The 22,526-nt window shown below is 33.8% G+C and overlaps 1 protein-coding gene across 3 annotated transcripts in view; it reads right to left on the reverse strand.

Moving 5' to 3' along the window:
- The window catches only part of Slc4a10 (solute carrier family 4 member 10), a 194,389-nt gene that overhangs the window by 39,899 nt on the left and 131,964 nt on the right, over positions 1-22,526 (reverse strand). For all 3 annotated transcript variants that reach the window (XM_076866182.2, XM_076866180.2, XM_076866181.2), the window contains 5 exons: positions 21,153-21,253; positions 18,040-18,214; positions 17,312-17,445; positions 16,680-16,925; positions 620-725 (listed from right to left, as the gene is read on the reverse strand). In XM_076866182.2, coding sequence (XP_076722297.2) covers positions 620-725; positions 16,680-16,925; positions 17,312-17,445; positions 18,040-18,214; positions 21,153-21,253 — 762 coding nt within the window. The remainder of the gene's footprint in view (positions 1-619; positions 726-16,679; positions 16,926-17,311; positions 17,446-18,039; positions 18,215-21,152; positions 21,254-22,526) is intronic.

The following is a 22,526-nucleotide window of genomic DNA, read 5'->3' on the forward strand; positions in this document are numbered from 1 at the left end:
AAAAATATGTTGGTCACCTTTCTTGAATAGAAGATGAGAATAAAATGGAAACAAGAAAGCTCTGTGGAGGGTAGTAACAGAATTCTGTTAAGAAAAGTGATTTTGTCCACCCAAAGTATCCCTTCCCCCTCTATATATTCTGAGCAGCTGGAGCCGTGTATCAGAGTAAAGTAAAAACATTCTGGGTTCTTTACATGGAAGGCAGATCAAGTCATGCCATGTGATTTCATTTAGGTCAACAGCACTCATATTTAATGTACTTTCAGTTCATCGCATGATTTAAATATTTGATAAATATATAATGATTGTTTTTTTTAAAAATAGTTCTATCTTAAATATTTATGGGCAAGCTAAAATATATGCACACATATTGTTCTTTTTATGTGTGCCTTCAGAGCAATTCAGGCCTACAAACAAACTATTAGAAAAACCTTCTCATTTGATAGTGAGTGAAACCCCAGCTTACTGATGGATACCTAAAATGGAGGAACTTAAAGTTATCCCTTTCAAAATTTTATGCATTCAAAACTTTTACTTTACTGGCAATAATTGATTCAGAATGTCAATCAACAAAAGTAAGTGATTCAAGACAGGACTTATTTTTCAGTGGTTTACTTACTGACACAGTCAGGTTCTCCCAAATTATGTCAGAGGCTGAAATATTGGATTCCCTCCATTCCTTCAATGTATCATTGCTGGGATTATGTGGCTCCACACAGTTACATCTGAAAAGACAAAATAAGGTCTTTTCTGAAATAGCGTTTTGTCACAGTACACAAAACACATATGAAAATGCTCCTTTCTCCCCACTCACAGAATTTCTCCAGCTGACAAGCAACTAGGATAGACTATTCCAAAAATCAAGACAGATATATTTCTGTGATACTCAACCACTCTATAGTATTTCCTGAAATGAGAGGCCCTAACAGAACCACTTGCCTCTAAATTATAAATGAAAAAATTATAAGCATACAAATCTATTGTTATACCACTTACCCATCATAGTTAATATTGTATAGCTATATCAATTTTAAAAATATAAGTAAATCATATTGTAAAGATAATTTATAACTGCTATGAAATTCAAAATAGAGCCTGAATTAAGTCAGAACCATAGCTATCTCAGGATGTACTATTCTTTGTGAAAAGTGATAATCCTATCAAACATCAAATAATCAATAAACAATTTTTTTCTGAGTGGCATGAATACAATGCCATGATCAATACTAGATTCTTCAAAAAGAAAGATTTGAGAACAGTTATATTTTTATGCCATATAAAATACAATTTCTGGAGTGAGATGAAATCTTGGAGTGGTTTTGATTTGCATTTCTCTGATGATGAACATTTTTTCATATATTTTGATGATTGATTGTATATCCTCTTCTGAGAAGTGTCTGTTCAGGTCCTTAGACCTTATTGATTAGGTTATTTTGGTTTTTTTGGTGCTTAGCTTTTTGAGTTCTTTATATATCCTAGAGATTAGTGCTCTATCTGATGTGTGAGGGGGAACCAACCTAGATGTCCTTCAATAGATGAATGGATAAAAAAATGTGGCATATATACACAATGGAATATTACTCAGCAATAAAAGAGAATAAAATCATGGTATTTGCAGGTAAATGTATGGAGTTGGAGAAGATAATGCTAAAAAAACCAAATGCTGAATGTTTTCTTTGATATAAGGAGGCTGATCCATAGTGGGATAGGGAGACAAAGCATGGGAGGAATAGATGATCTCTAGATAGGGCACAGGGGTGGGAGGGGAAGGAAGGGGCATGTGGTTATAAATGCTGATGGAATCTGATGATCATTATTATTCAAAGTACATGTATGAAGACAAAAATTGGTGTGAATATACTTTATATACAACCAGAGATATGAAAAATTGTGCTGTATATGTGTAATAAGAATTGTAAGTCATTCTGCTGTCATATGAAAATACAATTTCTGACCACATGTTATTTATAACTTTATAACCTATTGAGAAGAGAATATAAGCAAAGACAACTAACAAAAGTATGGCCTTCTACATGAACCTCAATTAATGAATAGTTTGTTTTCCAAAAAGTCATTCATATTCCCGCTATTTTGCCATTCAGAATGCATTTTCTAAGAGAAACATTTTGTAAATGGTGGTTGGGCTCCAAGATAATCCATGTATAGTACCAAACATGAAATTTCACTGGAATCCTGTTTTAGTTGTTTTGATATAACTGTATAATCTAACCACTATTGCTAAGATTATAGCTATGGGGAAATTTTTACAATTTATACTTGGTAAACCTCTGTGTGCCTTAGCCACAATCTCTCTTCATCATCCATATCAGGAAGTTTGGCTGTTTTGCTTTTCCACCATTCTTTCATGCTTCTCAGAGTAGAGGGTCTATTATTTTGAGAAACTCTACTTGATCTGGGCAAGATGGACAGGCATGGTTCTTGCTCTCATTAAGAGATATTAGAGGATTCTCCAGCTGGGCTCACTTGATGATGGGTATCAGAGGCCAGAGGAGTGAGGAAGTTGGTGACAAGGGGTTTAAAGGAATGGAATACACAGGCTGTAGCTGCTACAATCAGCTGCATTGGCCTGTGTCAGCAAAAGGGAAATAAAGACACTGGAGATGTCTATTACTAGCCTAATATACATTGAAGAATGCAAGTTGTGCCCAAGTGCCAGATTGGTTGTACATAGTCACAGAACACAGGATTTTGTACTAGACAGCTCTATCATTTACTGACTGAGACGATGGACAATTTACTTAACCACTCTAAATCTGTTTCCTCATGTGTGAAATGGAGACAAAAAAGCTTACCTACTAAAACTGTTGTGAAAAATAAGTAACATGTAGGTAACTCTGGAACTATACCTGACATCATTATGCTCATCATCACTACTATTTTCTGGTTCATTCTTCAGTCTTTTACAAAATATAAAACTCAACTTTCATCTTGATGTAACATAAAAGAAACCCTAGTGCTTTCTGTAATATGCTAGCACTCTCTTTGCTTTGCTTCAAAGTAAATATATACAGTGAGCCCTCCATAAAAACAGGTTCTGCATCTGCAGATTTAGCTTAGCCATGGATTGAAAATATTTTGGGGGTGGGGACTCCATCTGTAACTGAACACATACAGACATTTTTTCCTTACTATTTTTCCCTAAAGAATACAGTATAATAATTACTCACATAGCACTTACATTGTATCAGGTATTATATATGTTACAGAAATGACTTAAAAAATACAGGAGAATGCAAGTAGATTATATGCAAATACCATGCCATTTTATGTGAGGGAGTTGAGCATCGGCAGATTTTAGTATTTGTAAGAGGTCCTAGAACCAATCGCCCAAGGATACTAAGAGATGACTAAAATGTAAAAGAGAGAAAATATGGCCAGTTTATTGTAGAGGAAACATAATAAGGGAGAAAAATAGCACTATAGTAAAAATGAATACACCCACATGCAAATGGGTATACACACATACATATGATTTCTGTAGCTACTATCTGTACATATAAATAAGTCATGCATATAGCTATATGCATGATAGGAGGCACTTTATGTTTTCTAGGCTAATAATTTAATTTCCATATGATATTGATGGGAAAACCTAAATATTTGGTAACTTATCCAAAAGCCTGTGCTGATAGAATTAGATTTGAATAGGTCTCTTTGACCCTGTAACTCCTGCTGTTTCAGCTATAATATGATGCTTCTAGATGTGACTTGTTGCCATTTCTAGCATTGTAGTCAGAAAGTGAGGAGACTGGAAACAAATGAAGCAAACTACATCGTGCTATGTGTTTCTCCTTGTTTTGTTTTTCAGGACCTATGTGTCCTCCAAAGCACCTTGTAGCCTTGCCTTCATTTCATGACAACTATTCCACCCCCCTCGCCTCAGTCCCAAAGTCCAGTGTCCTAGTTCTCTTAACCCCATCTAAACCTGGTGGTATAGCTTTCCTTTCACCTTGTTTGTCATGTGTACCATTCCTCAGGCCATGTTCTCTGCTGTCCAAAGTAATCATATTATGTTAGTGGATAAAAGGGCATAATATGTTACTGCATTCCTGGCTGTGTATTTACTCTTACACTTTAACTGTGACTCAATGAAAGTGCTAAGCTACAAGTCTCATGTAAAAATGGCAATCTCACAGGAGAGACATTTTTGCAGAGCTAGGTGTTCAAGTGGATGTGGGTTATTTATGCCTTTATCAGGACTCTCTCTGACAAATAACTTTCCTCATTTGTAAGTCAATTCCAAATTGGAAAAATATGTTTTCATCTAAAATATTTACTTTGTATATCACAGACATCAAGGATAGCCAAAAAAGCCACTGTTCCTTTCTGAGTCAACATATCTGATAACTGAAATCAGTGGACAGTTCTCAGAGGCTGTATGATTGTGTGTAAAGTTTGAAAAGATCTCTGTGTCAATCCTTGGTGGCCCAAGGAAGGGTCCTGACTGTTCAGTTCTTATGTTTTTAAACACGAGAAGCAGATATTCTGACTCTATAAATTAAAAATGAAATGAGAAAAATATCATGTTCTATCATTTTCTGTACCAATAAACTTGGTCCAAATTATTCTAATTCCAACTATATAAAAGGAAGAAAAGTACATTAGAAATAACACATGAAAAGATGGAGTTTGAGTTCAGAAAAAGTCCTTCTGCTAATCTCATCCAAAATAATTTCTAGTGATTCTCACAATACCATATAAGAATTAACACGTGCGCACGCGCGCATACACACACACACACACACACACACACACACACACATTCTTTAGGTACATACTGTCACTTAGGATACCAGGGCATCCAACCAAATTTCTTATGTTCATTCAACTAAATGATTTTGTACAGGTAATTTGTATGTAATTCTATGCTTTGGTTTATCTATAAAGAGGTGATAATGACAGTAGTCTACTTTATAGGGTTATTATGAGGATAAACCAGTTAATACAGGTGAAAATGCATATTGATTAGGTGTTAGGTATCATCGTTAAACATTACAGTTACCATTGATTATAAGGCAGAAAGGACAGTATCTGTACTTCACTGTTTTTACTTTATTTTACTTCTCCACATTTTTATAAACACCAATTTAAAATGCCAATAATTTTTACTTGTGATATTGGATCACTTGGCTTAAAATGCACTTTTTACCAAAAATATCCTCTGCTACCCTTTACTACTCACGGAAAAGCATGTGCTCTAAGCCATCTTGTTTATCTAAATGGCTGCAGAGTGATTAGATAAACATTATAATTAAATGCCCTCATCCAGAAGTCTTTGCTTTTGTTTCTAGGCTAATGGAGGTGATCAGTCTTCCTTACACAAGAGAAGCCTGTGGCTGCCTTCTGGAAATACGGTTTGGTAAAACTCCCTTCAACACTACTACTAATTTTAGTCCCCGGGTTGCAGATGCTCTCCTTTTGCCTTTGTGGTTATTAATAGTACCTTCCTGTGTGCACTGAACAATAATGGTTCGTGATTCATTTTTTTTTTTTCAAGCCTCTTTATTGACTAAATTAGATTCCAGAGTGCTGTGTAGCAAGTTAGGTATGAAGGCATAAAATCAGAAAATCATGACCTATCTGTAAAGTCAAACATGGCTTTAAGATGATTTTGTTTTGTTTCAAAAAGTACTTTGAATTACAAAGAATTACAAAACTACACTACAGAATATATATTAAAATAAAAAAAGAAAAAGAAATTTCTGATGGTGTTCCATCACGACTACTATATTTTTTGGTATATTTCTTTCAGTAGTTCTTCTTATATATATTTTCAAAATATTTTTATAAGCATACATTTTTTATTTTTAATAACATGCAACGTAGTTTACTTATTCATCTATTATTAAACATTAATTTGTTTATTCAGATTACTATTTAAATAATACAGTGTCAAGCATTTTACAAAAACACCTATTTCCATATTTCAGATTGTATTCTTTGAGTGGATTTGCTAAGTACCTATACTTTTTTTTTTATTAGAGCATTATAGCTATACATATAAGTTGAGTTCATTTTGACAAAATCATACTTGCTTGGCATTTGATTTACTCCATTTCAGTTATATTTTTTAAGACATCATTCTGATGTACAGCTGTGTCATATCATGAGAAAAGTAGCTTTAGCTTTTTAAAAATGTCACATACTTTGTAAAACACTGCCACAACCAGGCTAATACTAAAAACAAACATACTAGCTCCATTAAATTCATAAATTCTCTCATTTGAATTTCATTTCCATACAAATGGCACATCTTCTCCTTAGCCTCTAAATACATAACTCTGGCAATATTTTCCACTCTACACCTTTGAGCACCCTATACCTTTATGTGAGAGCACATAGGTCAACTATAATTAAATATTTATTATACATATAATGCCATGAAGTAAGGACCCATAACAAAATATTTTTGGAAAATGTTTTGTACATCAATTACTGTCATATTCATTTGTTAAAACTCATTTAAGGGCATACTTAAAATGGGCTAATTTTATTTTACCTAATGATATTTCAATAATCTTTACTTTAAAAATATAAGTAAATTGTATAATATGTTAGGACAGGGAGGGAGAGGTGTTGAAATTTTATATCAAAATGTTCTCAAGTGCATGATTTTGAAGAAAGGGGAAAAAAAAGAAGCCACATAGGAATCCGAAGAAAGACATTCCAGAACAAAAAAATACGATAGCCAATGTGCAGGCCTATGGGCAGAAACGCCCCAAGGAGTTTGAGCAAGCATGGAGACCAGTGTGTCTGAAGCAGCAGGTAAAGCAGGAGAAGCAAAGGGGACAGGAGGGGCAGCAGGAAGCCAGCAGTGGGCTTTGAGAAGCACAGTGATCTGTCCTGGGTTTCAAAAGAATGATTCTGTCTGCTTTGAGAGGCCAGTCTGCTGTGGAGGCCAGTCTTGAGGTTAGTCTTGTCCCACATATAAAATTGGAGACGGCTGTTAGAAGGCAATTGCTATAATCTAGACAAAAAATATATATATATATGAAGAAAGGGCAGTAAAAAAAGAAAGTGTCTGATTTCTGCATATTGAGCCATTAGAATCTTCTGGGTAACCTGAATATGTGAGAGAAAGTAGTCAAGAATAAATCTGCATTTATTAGTCTGAAGTCTGAAGAGCTAAAAGAAGGAAAAGCCTGTAAGAGTTTCCTCTCAGAACTCCAAACATAAATAGGACTCAAATACAAGTATTTATTCGGTGTATTTGTTTGCTATATCCTCCATAACAAAATAATATGGACTTGGTGGCTTAAAAGGCAGGAGCTTATTTTCTCACAGTTCTGGAGACTTAGAAATCCAATATCAAGGTATTATCTGTATTGGTTTGCTCTGAAACCTCTCTCCAAGTTAAGCAGAGGACTGCCTTCTTGCTGTGTCCTTACATGGTCTTTTCTCTGTGAAAACACATCTATAGGGTTTCTTAGTAAGTCCAGATTTCCTCTTCTTAGAAGAACACCAGTCAGATTGGATTAGGACACCAAAAATGGGGAGGGGGCTTAATTCATCCCCTAATACTTAGTTATATGATTTCAGAGTGGGTAGGAACATCCCTGCTAGCCCCTAAAAGTCTGCTTTTATAATTGAAAAGAAAATTCTACCATGGACTATTTATTTATTTAGATATCAAAATGTGAAAAATTTTGGAAGAAATAAAACTAGTCTCTTAATCAATTCTAGAGAAAGTTCTGATAGACTGTGAAGACTCCTATGTAATGAAGAAATGAGTGACATAATGGGATGAGTAGAAGAGAAATGGCCTGTATACAAACTTTATTGATACTGGCAATGACCATTCATTTTTAGAACATATTTTGTGACACTTCACATGATATTTGAATAGTCTTGGAGAGAAAGTATTAGTAATTTGGTGATTAGCATATTAAAATGTTGTACCTGCAACTGAGAGCTATAATATAAATGTCTTTCTGGATATTTGAATAGTCTTGGAGAGAAAGTATTAGTAATTTGGTGATTAGCATATTAAAATGTTGTACCTGCAACTGAGAGCTATAATATAAATGTCTTTCTTTTACAGAATTGTATAAATATATATACAATATGTATTTATATGATGTTTTCCTCTATGTTACAACAAATACAACACCCTATGTTATAAAAAATGGCATTTATAAAAAAATTTAAGCTACCTGAATTTGACTGGTTCTATAAATATCTAGTAAATATAGTGTTCAGAGCAATTAAAATATTAATTTCCATAGTTAAATGTAAATGTTTCCTCCACTAATAGAAGTTATTGAGATGTCTCTAAACATGACTAATACAATCAGGTATGTAGCTGTGACATTTGAAACATCCAGCAAAGCCAAGATGAATGTATGTATAATGCATTCCATGAACAAGAAAAATTTGCTAGAAATATCCCAGTAGGAATGGCAGTTACTTTGAATGAAATTATGAAATTATATATAAAGTACCAATATTGGCATTACATTAATTTCATAAAGAATCTGTGGCAATTTGCCCAATCAACAGGTAAGATAAAGTTCATTAATGGAAAGAGATCATGCCATCTAATTAGAAAAAACATTACATTGAAAATCTAAGTTTTCACTGCGCTTCATTTAATTATCAGTAAATCATAAGTCATTAAAACCTGTTCCACAAGACAGACCTTACCTGCTCCACAAGATTTCAGTAAATATAAAGTAAAATAATCAAAGGGAATTTGAAAATAAAAAGTACTATTTTCTTTGAAATTAAAATATGAGGTCTGAACTTATTTTAACTGATACTTTATAAATAATAGCTAGATAATTACTACAGCAATGGTTCATAACTTTTATAACTACATATTTCTATCTAATCTGTCAACTATCTATAGACTTTCATTATTTGTTCTGTTTTTAATTTACAATTAATTTTAAGGATATAAAAATCCAGTGATATTGTTGTATGAATATTTTTATTACAAATACTTGCTTTTAAAAAATAAACTGTGTTGACGATTTAAATTGCTTTACTTAATGGTTCAGAAACAGTGCTTTAAAAGAAAATTTTAAATTCCAGCAGTTGAAAGAAATATTAAAAAGTTGGATAGACTCAAAAATTATGCCCCAATGTATCTCAGAAAGGTAAGGATGAGGAGTACAGGTTTGTTTTTATTTTCCAGTAATGCCCAAAGACATATATTAAACAAACTTTCCTGAAAAATAAAGGCAAAAAACCTTCCTATAACTTCTTTTATCAGCTAATTGAATCTCCACTTTTTCTATTTTATGTACTTTGACTTCATCTTGCATGAAAAGTTCATTCAAGGATGATGTGACAATGCTACATACTCAGGACTCAGGTACTGTTCTCAGTAGGTGGCCATTGCCAAAGATGGATGGACACAGGATCAGGTCTTGAGTACAAATCAGGTCTTGAGTATCCTCCGTAGGAGTTAAGACTACACAATTTACTAACTAGAGTTTTATATCCTTTTTTTGGCAGGAGCAGGGATATCATGGTCAATCCATGTTATTTGGATTACCTTTAATTTGACCAGTACATTTCAGTAATACTAACAAGTCAGTAATTATGTCCACAGAAATCCATTTTTGACATTCAGCAGAGCCTCATTGTTGGCTGAGATGTGGCTAACAGCCACAGGGTTTGTAGGAGCTTTTGCTAGAGTGCAGCTTCTGCTTTAACACTAGCTGTACTTTGTTCAGAGCATAGCTGCCCATGACTAACACATACATGCTCACAGTGTCTGTGCTGAGGTATTTTAATGTAAATTAAAATATTATTCCATTTCACTTTAAATATTTCAGAATATACCCTTAAATCTAGGTCAATTCAAGAAGCAAAGAGAAATTGGGTCAGTACTTCATAGACTGTCACCTCTGAGAACAGTCATCACATCTCACCAAAATATGGTTCTATATTTTAGCCATTCAGTATATCTTTATGCAATAAATCATGAAATCACTGATTCCTGCTTAGCATTCTCCTTTCAACATTGGATATTCATGTAAATTACTGCCTTTTTGTTGATATTTAACAAGAATAAAAAATACTAGTAGATAATTGTATTTAAAATCTATAATTCAAAACTATAGTAATATAAAAGGAAAACAGTAATTGAAAATGGATCTAAAGAGTAAATTTGACAAAGGCTATGAGTCTTCTACCTTTCTGGAAGCAGATAGACAAAAAGGTTAAAAAAAAATTAGGGACAGTATCACTGAAACAGTGAATATAAACTACTCTGCTGGATACACTGCTATTGGAAACAAGATTTATCATTAAAATAAGATTGAGTTCATGTAATTCTTAATGTAAAAGAATGTAACTAGAACCTCTATCCCTCATCATATGAAAAAACCAACTCAAAATGAACTAAATATCTAAATATCAGACCTGAAACTATGAACCTCCTAGAAGAAAACTGAGAAATGCTTCAGGGCATGGAAATGGGCAAGTGTTTTTTTTTTTTTTTTTTTTTTGGAGAAGATTCCCAAAGCACAATAAATGAGAGTGAAAATAGACAAATAGAATTCATCAATCTGAAAAGCTTTGGGACAGCAAAAAAACAATCAACAGAGTGAAGAGACAATCTATAGAATGGGAAAAAATGTTTGCAAACTACCCATCTGACAAGATGTTAATACCAGTAAAGAACTCAAACAACTCAATAGCGAAACAAACACATAATCCAATGAAAAACGCACAATAGATCTAAGTAGATTTTTTCCCCAAAGAAAACAATACAAATGTAAATAGATACAAGAAAAATTCTTAGCAGTAAAAAATCATTAGGGAAATGCAAAACAAAACCAAAATGAGATGTAATCTCACCCCAGTAAGAATGGCTATTATCAAAAAAACTAAAAATAATAGTTGATATGGAGAAAAAGGAATCCTTTCATACAGTAAATGAGAGGGTAAATTAGTACAGATGTTGTAGAAAACAATATGCAGATTCTTTGAAAAATCAAAAACACAAGTACCATATGATCCAGCAATCTCACTACTGGGTAGGTATTCAAAAGAAATAAAACCAGTCTGTCTAAAAGACATCTGCACTGCCATGATTATTACAACATGATTCACAAGAGCCAAGACATGAAGACAACTTAAGTGTCCATAAACTAATGAATAGATAAAGAAAATGTGATATGTATATACAATAGAATATTGTTCAGCCATGAAAGAGAAAGTTCTTTGTGACAACAAGAATAGAACTAAAGGTCATTATGTTAAGTAAAATAAACCAGGCATAGAAAGAGACAAGTACTGCTTGATCTCACTCTTATGTGGAGTCTGAAACAGTTGATGTCATTGAAGTGGAGAGTAGAATAGTGTTACCAGAGGCTAGGTAGAGTGTGTATGGGTGGTGGGGAGATGGCAAAATGTTGATTAATGTGTACTAAATCATAATTAGATAGGAGCAAGAAGTCCTGAAGTTCTATCAAGAATGAAGTTGGTTGTTAGAGGTTTGTTTACTCAGTGTACTTATTTATTTTATTTTAAGGCATCAGATAATCAACCTTCTTAAATTTAGCTTTTTTGGAGGGGAAAAACTTTATGTCAATATGCATATCAAGCTTAAGAAGCATGTTCAGAAATGTAAAAACTTGAATAAACATGCTCATATCATATGTGCTAATTGTTTTGCAGGTAGAGAACACAAAGGTGCACATAGTAGTCCTGGGCCTGCCATTATGGGGATCAAACTAGTGGATGCACATAGACATTACTCAAACACATAAAGATATAATTATAAATTATGCTGCAAACAATTCTGAATTAATTTAGTTGATATACATCTAAAAATGTGATTTTAGAAAGTTGAAGTGCAGAGGTTACCCTAAATGTACTTTATGCTTTATTTTTTTACGTTTTATTTTTCAAGTCCTAAAAGGTCCATGAGCCATAAAAACTTCTCTTTCATGTTCTTTCTCCCCGATCCCTGATCAGTTTTTGAAGTACTGCAAATTTTAGTCCTGCTTCACTGGGTTCTCCCAGATGATTTCTCCATCATATTGGCACCTTGTCCAAATTTTCAATCAGAACTAACTTTCTGATATAGGTTTATACATCTTTATTTCATATTAAGAATCTCATAATCTGTTAAATTTATTCAAAGTTTCTGGATGAAATCTTTATGATAATACTAAAGATAATGTAAACTAGCATAATGGTCTTTACTTGTTCAGCAAGATAGGCCAGGTTATGTCAATTATTTGCAACATGATTAGTTAATAAATATGTATTAAGCATCACTTGACCATGTCAATAGTATTATGCTAATACTATGGGGTATAAAATTGTTACATGTTTTGTACTTTACAGGAGACTCAAATCTACTTGGAGATGAGAAAAAGGATATTAAATATCATCATTTATTCAAAACAGATCACTATCCTGGATTATGTAGAGGGCTGAATAAAGTATTGGAGAAAACAAGAGAGGAAAAAAAATAGCACATCACATAGTAGTGAGATCACTCCTTTGACATCTTGATAATTGTTATATTTTATTTAACTCGAATCTACATGTATATGGAAACTAGAGTAATAGACCTTGCACTTTGCTTTGACTCAACCATTTGCAAAACATCCATATATCCTTAATCTTTCTTTAACTAGCCATATTTGAGAACTTTAGATTATTATTATACACTGAAGGAACATTTCATCTTACACAAGCAGAACATTTTATTCTATTTTTGCCATTTCTGAAAAAAATCAAAGCAAAGAAGAAAAATTATTCGCTTAAACTCATTACTTATTTCTAACTTGACATATTCAGTTTGATCATCTGGTATAATATATATATTCTCAAAACTAAATAGATTATCTTGACACTTGCTTTTGGCACAATGAAAGGAAAGTGTGCATCTTCAAATGTAAGGTCTACATATTACCACATTATGAGGTTAAGATGCCAGAGGAACTAGAAAAGTATTTTTTTTTTTTACAAATCAAAAACATTTTGTTATTTGATTGGTAAACTATGAATTTAAGGAAATCTGCATATAGCAGGCCCATTTACAAAGAATATCTGAAATGCAGATCCTGAACATGGTAGCTTTTTCCCCAATATTTTACACCTAAATAAAACATATGACATATTAGAGCTTATATATACAATTATAGGTATATTAAGTTTACAAAAATTGCAATCTCAGATATAGTATGTCCAGGCTATAACATTTTCTAATAATTTTTTTCTAATAAAATTTGTGAAAGCATGAATCCAACAACATCTGAAGCAGAAACTTTAGATGGGCATTAGGATAATGACACTTAAAATTTATTAATATGAAAAGGTCAGAACAAGCAAGCAACTACAAGTGTAATAGGAACTTCATGAAACATTAAATGTTTTCTGCCAAGTATGCAATACATTAAAATGGTGTTATGAGCAATGACTTTTGTATTTTATTTAATGCACATAACTAAAAGTATACTAATAAATATATGTATACATAACAAAAATAAAGATTGATTTTGCTTCTCCAGAAAGCAAGTAATGGCAATTCCTGATCAAATGCATGTACACAATGTGAAAATCTGTCCAGTCCAGAACATGAATTGCTAATGACACATGTGTGACATCATTCTTAATCAGAAGCAAGGCAGTCACAGGATAAAAACCAAAGTTAGGAACCAATACAGTGAGGGTATCGGCCAGTACAACATTCCCCAGAGAGACCTGTTATTCTACTTCTGCTACAAACATTTCAGGTGCCAGATGACAAGAAAATCTCACTGCCCCTCAGGTTTATCCAGTCTCTCCACTCCTTCTACCTCCCTAACTTTGATGGAGAGGGGCAATGTGATGCAGACCAGCACCCATTCATGCTCAGTCTTCAAATAATTAGATTTCAGATGCCCATACTAATCCAAGTGAAACTTTAACTTATAAATATCCCTTTTTAAAAAGCAGAGTTGGAAATAACATGAATATTGGAGCCCACTCTTCTTCTGAATATCAGGATAGGCAGGGACCACAGACATATAAAGCTATTTTGCATCTCATATTATCTTCTGAACATCTGTCTTATTTAACCCCACTGTTTGTCTGAATCTCATGCCTTTTTGACTTCCTGGAAGGTTTCACGTATGTTTGTCCACTCTCTCTCCATCATCTCTCTTTCTTTCCGTTATCTCTATTTCCTCACTTTCTAACTCTTCTATCATGAAGTTCCCTTCACATGATCACATTGTCCTTCCCAGAAGGCATTCTATTTCTCATTTTGTTTGACATCAAAATGTCCTATGCATGCATTCTTTACTTCTTAATCCCTCTGTTTTTTGTTGTTATTCTTGTTTTTAGTACTGGGAATCTAATCCCAGGGCACTTAATCACTGAGCTACATCCCCAGCCCTTCCTGTTTTTGTTTTGTTTTGAGACAGGGTCCCACTAAAGTTGCTTTAGACTTCACTGGGTTGCTGAGGCTGGCCTTGAACTTTTGATCCTCCAGTCTCAGTCTCCTGAGCCACTGGGAATACAGGCACGTGCCTACATCCTGGGCTCTACCTAATCTCTTCTTAATTTCTTTAACTGCCTTCTTGTGCTGCCTCCTCTCTTAATCCAGTACTATTTCTTAATGTTAACAATGATCTCTTTTCAAATCCTTTTCTTATTATGTTTAATCTCCATGCCATTGTCCTATCTGAATATTTTTTCATCCATTTGTGTCTCTTGCCTTCTACAACCTGACCTCACCCCATGGTTTTCTCTTTAGCTGACATCTCTGATACCTCTTCTTACTTTTTTTTTTTTTTTTTTTTTTTGATCTATTGACTTACAATTTTTTTCATTCTTCTTCCCTCAAGCTGTGAACATTATCCAGGGCTCAATTCTTCTTTTCTAACTTCCTCTTTTCTAGATAAGGGGATATTAAATTGGTCCCTCAGTCTGAAGTCCCTGAAAAGCTGCCACTGAGGCTGACAGAACAGCCAGAAGGGTGGATAATTGGTGCCTTCCCATCTCTTCAAATAAAACCATTCTGCTTTTACCTATTTTATTTGTTCTACATCATTTCTTTTGGAGTGCTAATTTGTTCATTTTTAGGATTGGTGTACTAAATTATATCAAAGTAATAAACCTGAATTTTGTTTTGTGTTTTACCATTATCCATCTGACTTCAGACAAATATTTCAAAGCTTCAGTGAATCTCTAACATTCACATCCTCTGTCTGAACCACTTTCCTGCCCTATTCCTTAGCTCTTTCTAACCCCTATTGATTTTTTTATTCTATGGACTTCCTCTAGAAAGGCTTTTCTGAACCCCAAATCTGAATGAGATACTCTTCTGAGGTAGTACCATGGCATTCTACACCAATGTCTTAACACAGCACTCATCTCAACATGTTATCTGTCTCTGGTGCCTTGTAAACTGGAAACTCCTGCAGGACAGAATATCTTTTTTCATGATTTCCCCAGCACCTAGCATAGTACCTGTCATGTATCAGTTTGAAAAAATCCTACCAGAAAGAATTGTATATCCCAACAAAGATAACTAAAATCAGGTATACTGCTCTCTTTTTAAGTAAAGATAAATGAAAAGGCATGTATCAATTTTATCCCTGGTTCTGGTTAATTGCTCTTACAATCTGCCTCTTTCTGAGTGTCCCAGACACCTACTTTTATTCCCTTCTTAATACTATTCATACTATGTTATTTATTTTTATTGGAAAGTTATTTTACATTACCCCTTTGGTTCTTGTCTAAAAATAAGGATGCATGCATTGTTTAATCTATCTCTAAAAACCAAGAAAAAGTTAAAGAACCATTTTATTTCCAACACTGTATCATTAGATAATTGTATCATTAGATCATTCTTAACAAAATTATAACATTCAACAACTAGTAGTAAATAAAGACTCAAGAAGCTTGAGGCCACATCTAAGCAGTTCAAAGGAAAAACACTGGTGATTAATGCAGAAGTTATAAGTGTCTCAGAAAGAATATATTGCTTCAAATACTTGCTGTATACAAATCTATATATAAATGCAATCGAAAATTGTAGAATTAAATGAAAGAGTTATTTAATGGCCACATATACTCTACAGGAACAACCTGAGAAATTTCCAACTGCTGGTATAACAAAATTAGAAAGAGCAATAGGTGCAATCTCATCTTTAATCCTCAGCGATAATATAATTCAGTGAGTAATTCCGGAGTATTTCTACTATGAATGCCATATACTGAAATATTTCATTTCAGTGATTTTCACTTACATTTTTATCATATTTTCAAACATCAACCTAACACAAATTCAGTGAGTTTCTTTTACCTCATTGCTTTATGTCTGAAATCTTAGATTTTCATTACTATGTTATAATACATTGAAAAGAACTTAAAAGAAAACCAAAATAACACATATTTTCCAAATTCAAAATCAATGTAAATTAAAATTGACTTGTTTTCTTATCTACTTATTTTAGGGACTACTTGAGAAATAGAAATTTCAGAAGATATTCTTGGTAGAAATGGTATAATAAACTCAATAATCAGATGAGTGACTAATTAATTGACGTTTAGAATCCTATTCAACTCTGAAAGTCCAGGATGTAGGTCATGAATCAATTTAAGGCATAGCTTCTGCTGAGTAAATTCCTCATATTTCTTATAACAATGACAATATTTGTGAAAAGAAAAGTTCCACAGACAACAGGGCAAATGGTACTTACGCATATTGTGTCAGCAGTTCCAAATCATTATGCATGTTGATTGGATATGCTTCACTGAGTTCAAACAGCTTCTCTAGAGCCTCATAAATGAAAATGATACAAATCAGAGAAGCAAAAGCTTCTTCAGTAAACCGGGTGATATAGCAGACGAGGGAACTGGCATCAGTGGCCACAAGTATGATACATAATGTTGCAGTCCAAAGTCCAATACTGGCTCTTAAAGATAAGTATGATAGCCCATATTCTCTAGGAGGAACAAAAGGAAATAATAGTGGGAAGAAGGTCATTTTACAGCCTGCCATCGTTTTAAATAAGTAGAAGTAAGCCTAATTCAATAAGCTTCATATCCCCAGTAATGAAACTCAAGACTTTGTCTAAAGGGAACAACTCAGGGACAAAACTAAAAGAGGTTCCTCAGTGCTTAGAACTGAATCTTAGTTTTTATTAACATTATATAACAATATGCATAAGTCTTTGACTTTCCCTCTGTTTCCACTGAGACAGAAATGACAAACTGGATCAACTCAGCTGCTTCCAACTTTCTCAAAAGACCTTCAAAATTTATGTTAGGAGAAGAATAAACACAGTAAAGAAAAAGAGAGGGACTGAGGGCCAGAGTATGTAACACTTACTTGCAAAATTTAAACAAAATCTTTTCAAACACCAAAACTGGTCCTGTACTGCCTAATATGGTAAGAGGTTGTCCACCAAAGAGAGAATAGGCTATCCCGGTCATGGATGCTCCAAAGAGAGATTCGATTGCACTCTGTGTAAAGATATAAATGTTTCCATTACCTAAGCTGTACAGGTGGCCATTGAAACTAGTTAGGAAATGTTTAAAATACACAGGTTCATTCTTTTTTTCTTCACTATGCGAAGCCTGGCAACTCTGGGCAGAAGGTAGGATAGGAGCAGGGGAATGAGCCAAGAGGGGCAAAAATGAATGGTAACAAATGGGAAGTGTCCTCTCTACCTTCCTGCCTCACTTGTCTCTTACCTCACAGAAAGTTTGAACATATTTAGAAATAGTGTCTAGACAGAAACATGGCTCAGAATATATTAGAAATGGACTTGAGAGGTAAGAACCAGAGCCTAAAACTGGCCTGGTACTGGGGACAGGGATCAAGGGGATCAGTCAGAAATCTCATGTAGGACTCAGAATTAGTTATTCTGAGATACACCATTCCTAGTTTACCAGTTACCCACTACTTGTCCAGAAAAGTCATACATGAGCTTTATCGGTCACACCACACATTAAATCTCTCCTTATAACAGAATCCAATATTAAAGGCTCACTTATCCTACTATCAATCTTACAAACAAATCAAGTTTCAAAGTTCAGAGAAAACATAATACATACTATACGACCTTCAGTTGCTTCTCCCAGCAGTCCTCCAAATGTGATGACAGGAGACATACAGGCGCAGTAGAGAAACAGAAAAGATGCTAAGCACTGCAGGCTGAAAGCATCTCTGAAGTCACTCCAGAAGAATGGAGCTTTTCTTTTGATATCTAAGATAAGTCCCCCAAAAATCCTAGGACATGGGGGGAAACACAATAGTGAAACCCAAATATAAAAAAAAAAAATTATAGAAGTGCTCACTTGTTTTGTTGCCAGGCCACAGTATACGTTTTCCATCAGCAGAGTTGAGACCCACAATAACCTGCTGTATTATGTTATCATGATCTATAGGAATGGCTTTGCACCACTATGTTATCTCAATTCCTAACCAAATATTGTGTCAAAAGCTAAAAATCCAAGACTCTTTCAAGGCTATTCATCAATCAACATTCACATATTGGGATTCAAGGATTACTCTACTCTCTGTGCCATTTCTATATCAACCTACTCCATTCAGGCCTACCACTCTCAAACATTGGCAATATTTTGTAATTGCTTACATTCCATTTAACATAACAGAAGTGAAGGGAGGGAGGGTTAACTGACTTTTGTACACACCAATACTGAACATCACCTTAGAGAGAAAAATGCAGCGTTTTACCATGGCTTCACTTACCTAGTCTCTCTGGAAAAAAATAAAAATAAAAAGTCCCTCACCACATAATGTTCCAAACAGACATCTAAATGGCCTTGTGTTGTGCATAACAGTAATACTTAGTAGAGACAGATAGATTCAAGGGTTGTTGGTATTTTTAGGAAACTAAAGGACAAACTGATAATAACTGAACTGGATAAATATAATTTTGATCCACTATTGCCTGAACATGTCCCAACATCAATCAAGATCCCAGTAGGTATAATTCCATACAAATATACCCCAAACCCACACTGGAACACTTAATAAAAAATTTTTGGCAAGGGACTATTAAATTATGAAATGATGCTTAAAGTTGAGAACTATATTTTTTTACTCTATTAGGAATGAGAACACTAATAAATATTAATGTTAGGTATTTTAATTCTTTGAAATTTAATAATGATATTCAGACTTAACATTGATTGCTGAAAGATCTGTGTGCTTCATGGAATAAAGATGTGATAGTAAACTGAGTAAAACCACATTGAAGTTTCCACATGAAAATTTATGGTGAAAAACCTCATTATATTCCAAAGTTATGTCAGTATGCTAAATATACTTGGATCATACAAAAATGTCAAACTTTTGTTATTCATTTTATGACTAGGATTATTCATTTGGCAGTCTTAGAATCATCTCAAAAGTAATTGTTCTCTTGAGAAGTAAATTCTAGTTGGCCTTGGAAGATGTATATATTCAGAATTACTGAAAATTTGACTATTTTCTCTAACTTCCTTGACCTGATGTAAGCAAATAGTTTCATATTAATAACTATTTTATGATTATGTGAGCACAGAATTACTGCTTTCCTAGTGATTTCTTCCATCAGAAGAGGGTTGAAAAGAATAAAGTTTTAATTGAGAAAAAAAAAAAAGAACATTGGAAACTCAGAGAAGCTTGTCTGTGAAATTTATACACATAAAAAGCTCACCTTTGGTTCCTCTGCCTGTGTCTGTCAAAATATATGCATATTTAATTTTGAGTAATTTTTAAAAATTTCTGAATTCTTTAAGTCACAGTTCAAACAGCGTTACTCTACTAGACTATGCATTCATTTATGATTTATATGCTACCTAATCCCAAAAAAGATTTTGAGGTGGTTATAAGCTATTAATTAGTAATTAATATATAGCTATTTGATATTATTTATAGCTATTTATATTATACCATTGGCTTCTAATTAATTACTTATTAGAGCATACATTAGTCTGACTAGCTATTAAATAACTGTAATAAATGTGCTTTTAGCTTTAAAAATCTAAATCCAGAAGTGGGAATTCATTACAGAGAACAGTGCAAGAGCAGCCCAGATGTACACCAGCAACTCCAGGAGAGCAGATGAGTAATGGATACTTCAAGTCATGTCAGCAACAGAATCTGTGGAAGAACTCTGGAGAAGCGAAGATACCGGATATTGGTGACCTGGGAGGATTTAGGAAGCAGTAAGGAAAAGTGAACTCGAAAAAATATCTAAGCTAAGTGGTATGTTACACCTGAGAGAGAAAGAAAAAAATACCACCAAAAATAAAAGGACTGCATTTGAAAGTATGAAAGTGAACAGAATGAGTTACAAAGCTTCCACTGACGGGAGAAAGAAAAAAAATTAAACCATCTCAAATTAGGTATCGAGCCTAAGGAAGATGTTAAAGGACATTTCCTCAGAGACAAAACATAGATGAAGGGAAAGAACACAGGAGAATTAAGATGCACAGAGTCGTCAGGAACTGGAAAGCCAGCTTAGAGGACACATTGCAAGCAGTACAGAAAATGGCCTTGAGGGGCGGGGGCACGAGTCCTGTGGGGCCTCTGCAATTGCCTTTAATTATAGTGGAGGCTGTACACACAAATTCCCTGAAGACAGACCCACCCAAGGGTTTCTGATTTTCTGCTCACACATTGCTTGGAGAGAGACAAGCTGTCAAAAAAACATAAAGCACCATTTTATGAAATAAATTGAAGCTTTCATCTCTTCAAAGATGTGTGATTAGAAAAATAAATCATATAGCTCTTTCAAATCACAGCCATAAAAATAACAAGTACCATTATATACATCCTGCTTGCATTTAATGAGATAAGGTCTACAAGACTGAATTATTGGTATTTAGTTTCATTTCCATCTTGAACTTGAAGCTTTCAACAAGCTCTTTTGGAAGAGTCAATTGACAGTTTTCTTATTCATTCACAGGATCTGTGAATGCATATGCACAGCAAAATGAAAGACTAGGTAAGATAAAATGAGATGGTGTATCCATTGTTCTGATTTAACACTAATGATAATCATTAGAAACTTCAGAGAAATCAAATAATTGACATTTTCACCCCCAAATAGTACTAAAAGTATGAAATAAATTAGATCTCAAAATAACAATTCCTGACAGACAAGAATGATATGTCATTTGCTCCTTGAAGTCCCATACAAGTGATTTTCACTCACCTTCCAGTTCGCTGGAGTTCAGGTCCACTATGTCCCCCGTGAGGCTCAGGTTCCCCATGAGCTGCTGTTCCATTTGGTACAGCAGGAATCTTCCTCTTCTCCTGCAGGAAGTTTTTGTTTTTGTTGTTTGTTTTGTTTTGTTTTAATTCCAGGTGTTAATTGCAAATAACAGTATTTTTTTTTCCTTGAAGCAATAAGCAGAGTGGCTAAGAACACAGGTTGTATGACTTATAGTCTGCTTGACCTCTGAGAAGTTATCTAGCCTCCTTAAGATTTAGTTCCCTCCTCTATTTATTGGTGGTAACAATAATATCTATCTTATAGTATCACTGAGAGAATTAAATGAGGTAATGGGCAATTATTTATTCTTTCCATTAATGTATATTCTGTGCTAATGTGTGTCATTCATTGTTATTAACACTAGAGATGCAAAGGTAAACAAGAAAAGACATCCTAAGAGCTATGGATATAGCTCAGGGGTAAAATACTCACCTAGCATGCCCATTTTCCTGGGTTTGATCCCCAGACCATAAAAGGAAAGAGAGAAAAGAAGGAGGCAGAGGTAGAAGAGGCAGATGAAGGAAAAAACTAAAATAAAAAGCATTCTATTGATGGGTATACGATAAACTTGTAACATGAGGTAAATACAGGAGCTACAAAGAAAAGTGAAATACTGGAAAAAGAGAAAGACAGGTTGATAGGGTAGGCTAGAGTAAGAAGGTGTTAGGCATGGTGGTGTTCTATGCATGGCATAGTTTGTCCAATAAACACTACTATCTGTTAATTTTAAATTGTATTTCCCTCCTTAATTCCAGCTAATATCTTTGTACCCAAGGAATAATTGATAAGGCTTTCTGACTCATATACCCAAACATTATTACAAAAGAAAGCATCTAATTGAACCAGTGACAAATTAATGGAAGTTTATGTGTTATTTTCCCTTAAATTTATTCCACCCACCTTTATCAGGGAGAAAAATAAAAAAAAAAAAAACTGGAATGCCCTATACATAATCCCACCATGTACAGTACACCAATGAGTTCAAAAGCACTTGAAAAGATAGTTTTAAAAAATTAAGTGGTACAATTAAAAATTGTACTTGAATGCCATTCCAAAATGGTATAAATGTGAAGCACAAAAGTGACTTATCAACTGGTCTATGCACAATGGGAAATTTAGAATGGTTCATGTTTAAAACATGAGAAAAACAGATTTTTGTAATGAGCACAATAGAGAACAGTTCATTGCTTAATATTTTTACATTTTCCCTGGGCATATGAATAGATATAATGAGACTAAAGTATGAATATAAAATATCTATCAACTGATGAAAATGTCTTCACAGGTAAATAGGATATATTTAAGATTAGCGAG

This window comes from Callospermophilus lateralis, chromosome 9 (assembly GCF_048772815.1).
Source record: "Callospermophilus lateralis isolate mCalLat2 chromosome 9, mCalLat2.hap1, whole genome shotgun sequence".
NCBI classification, from domain to species: domain Eukaryota; kingdom Metazoa; phylum Chordata; class Mammalia; order Rodentia; family Sciuridae; genus Callospermophilus; species Callospermophilus lateralis.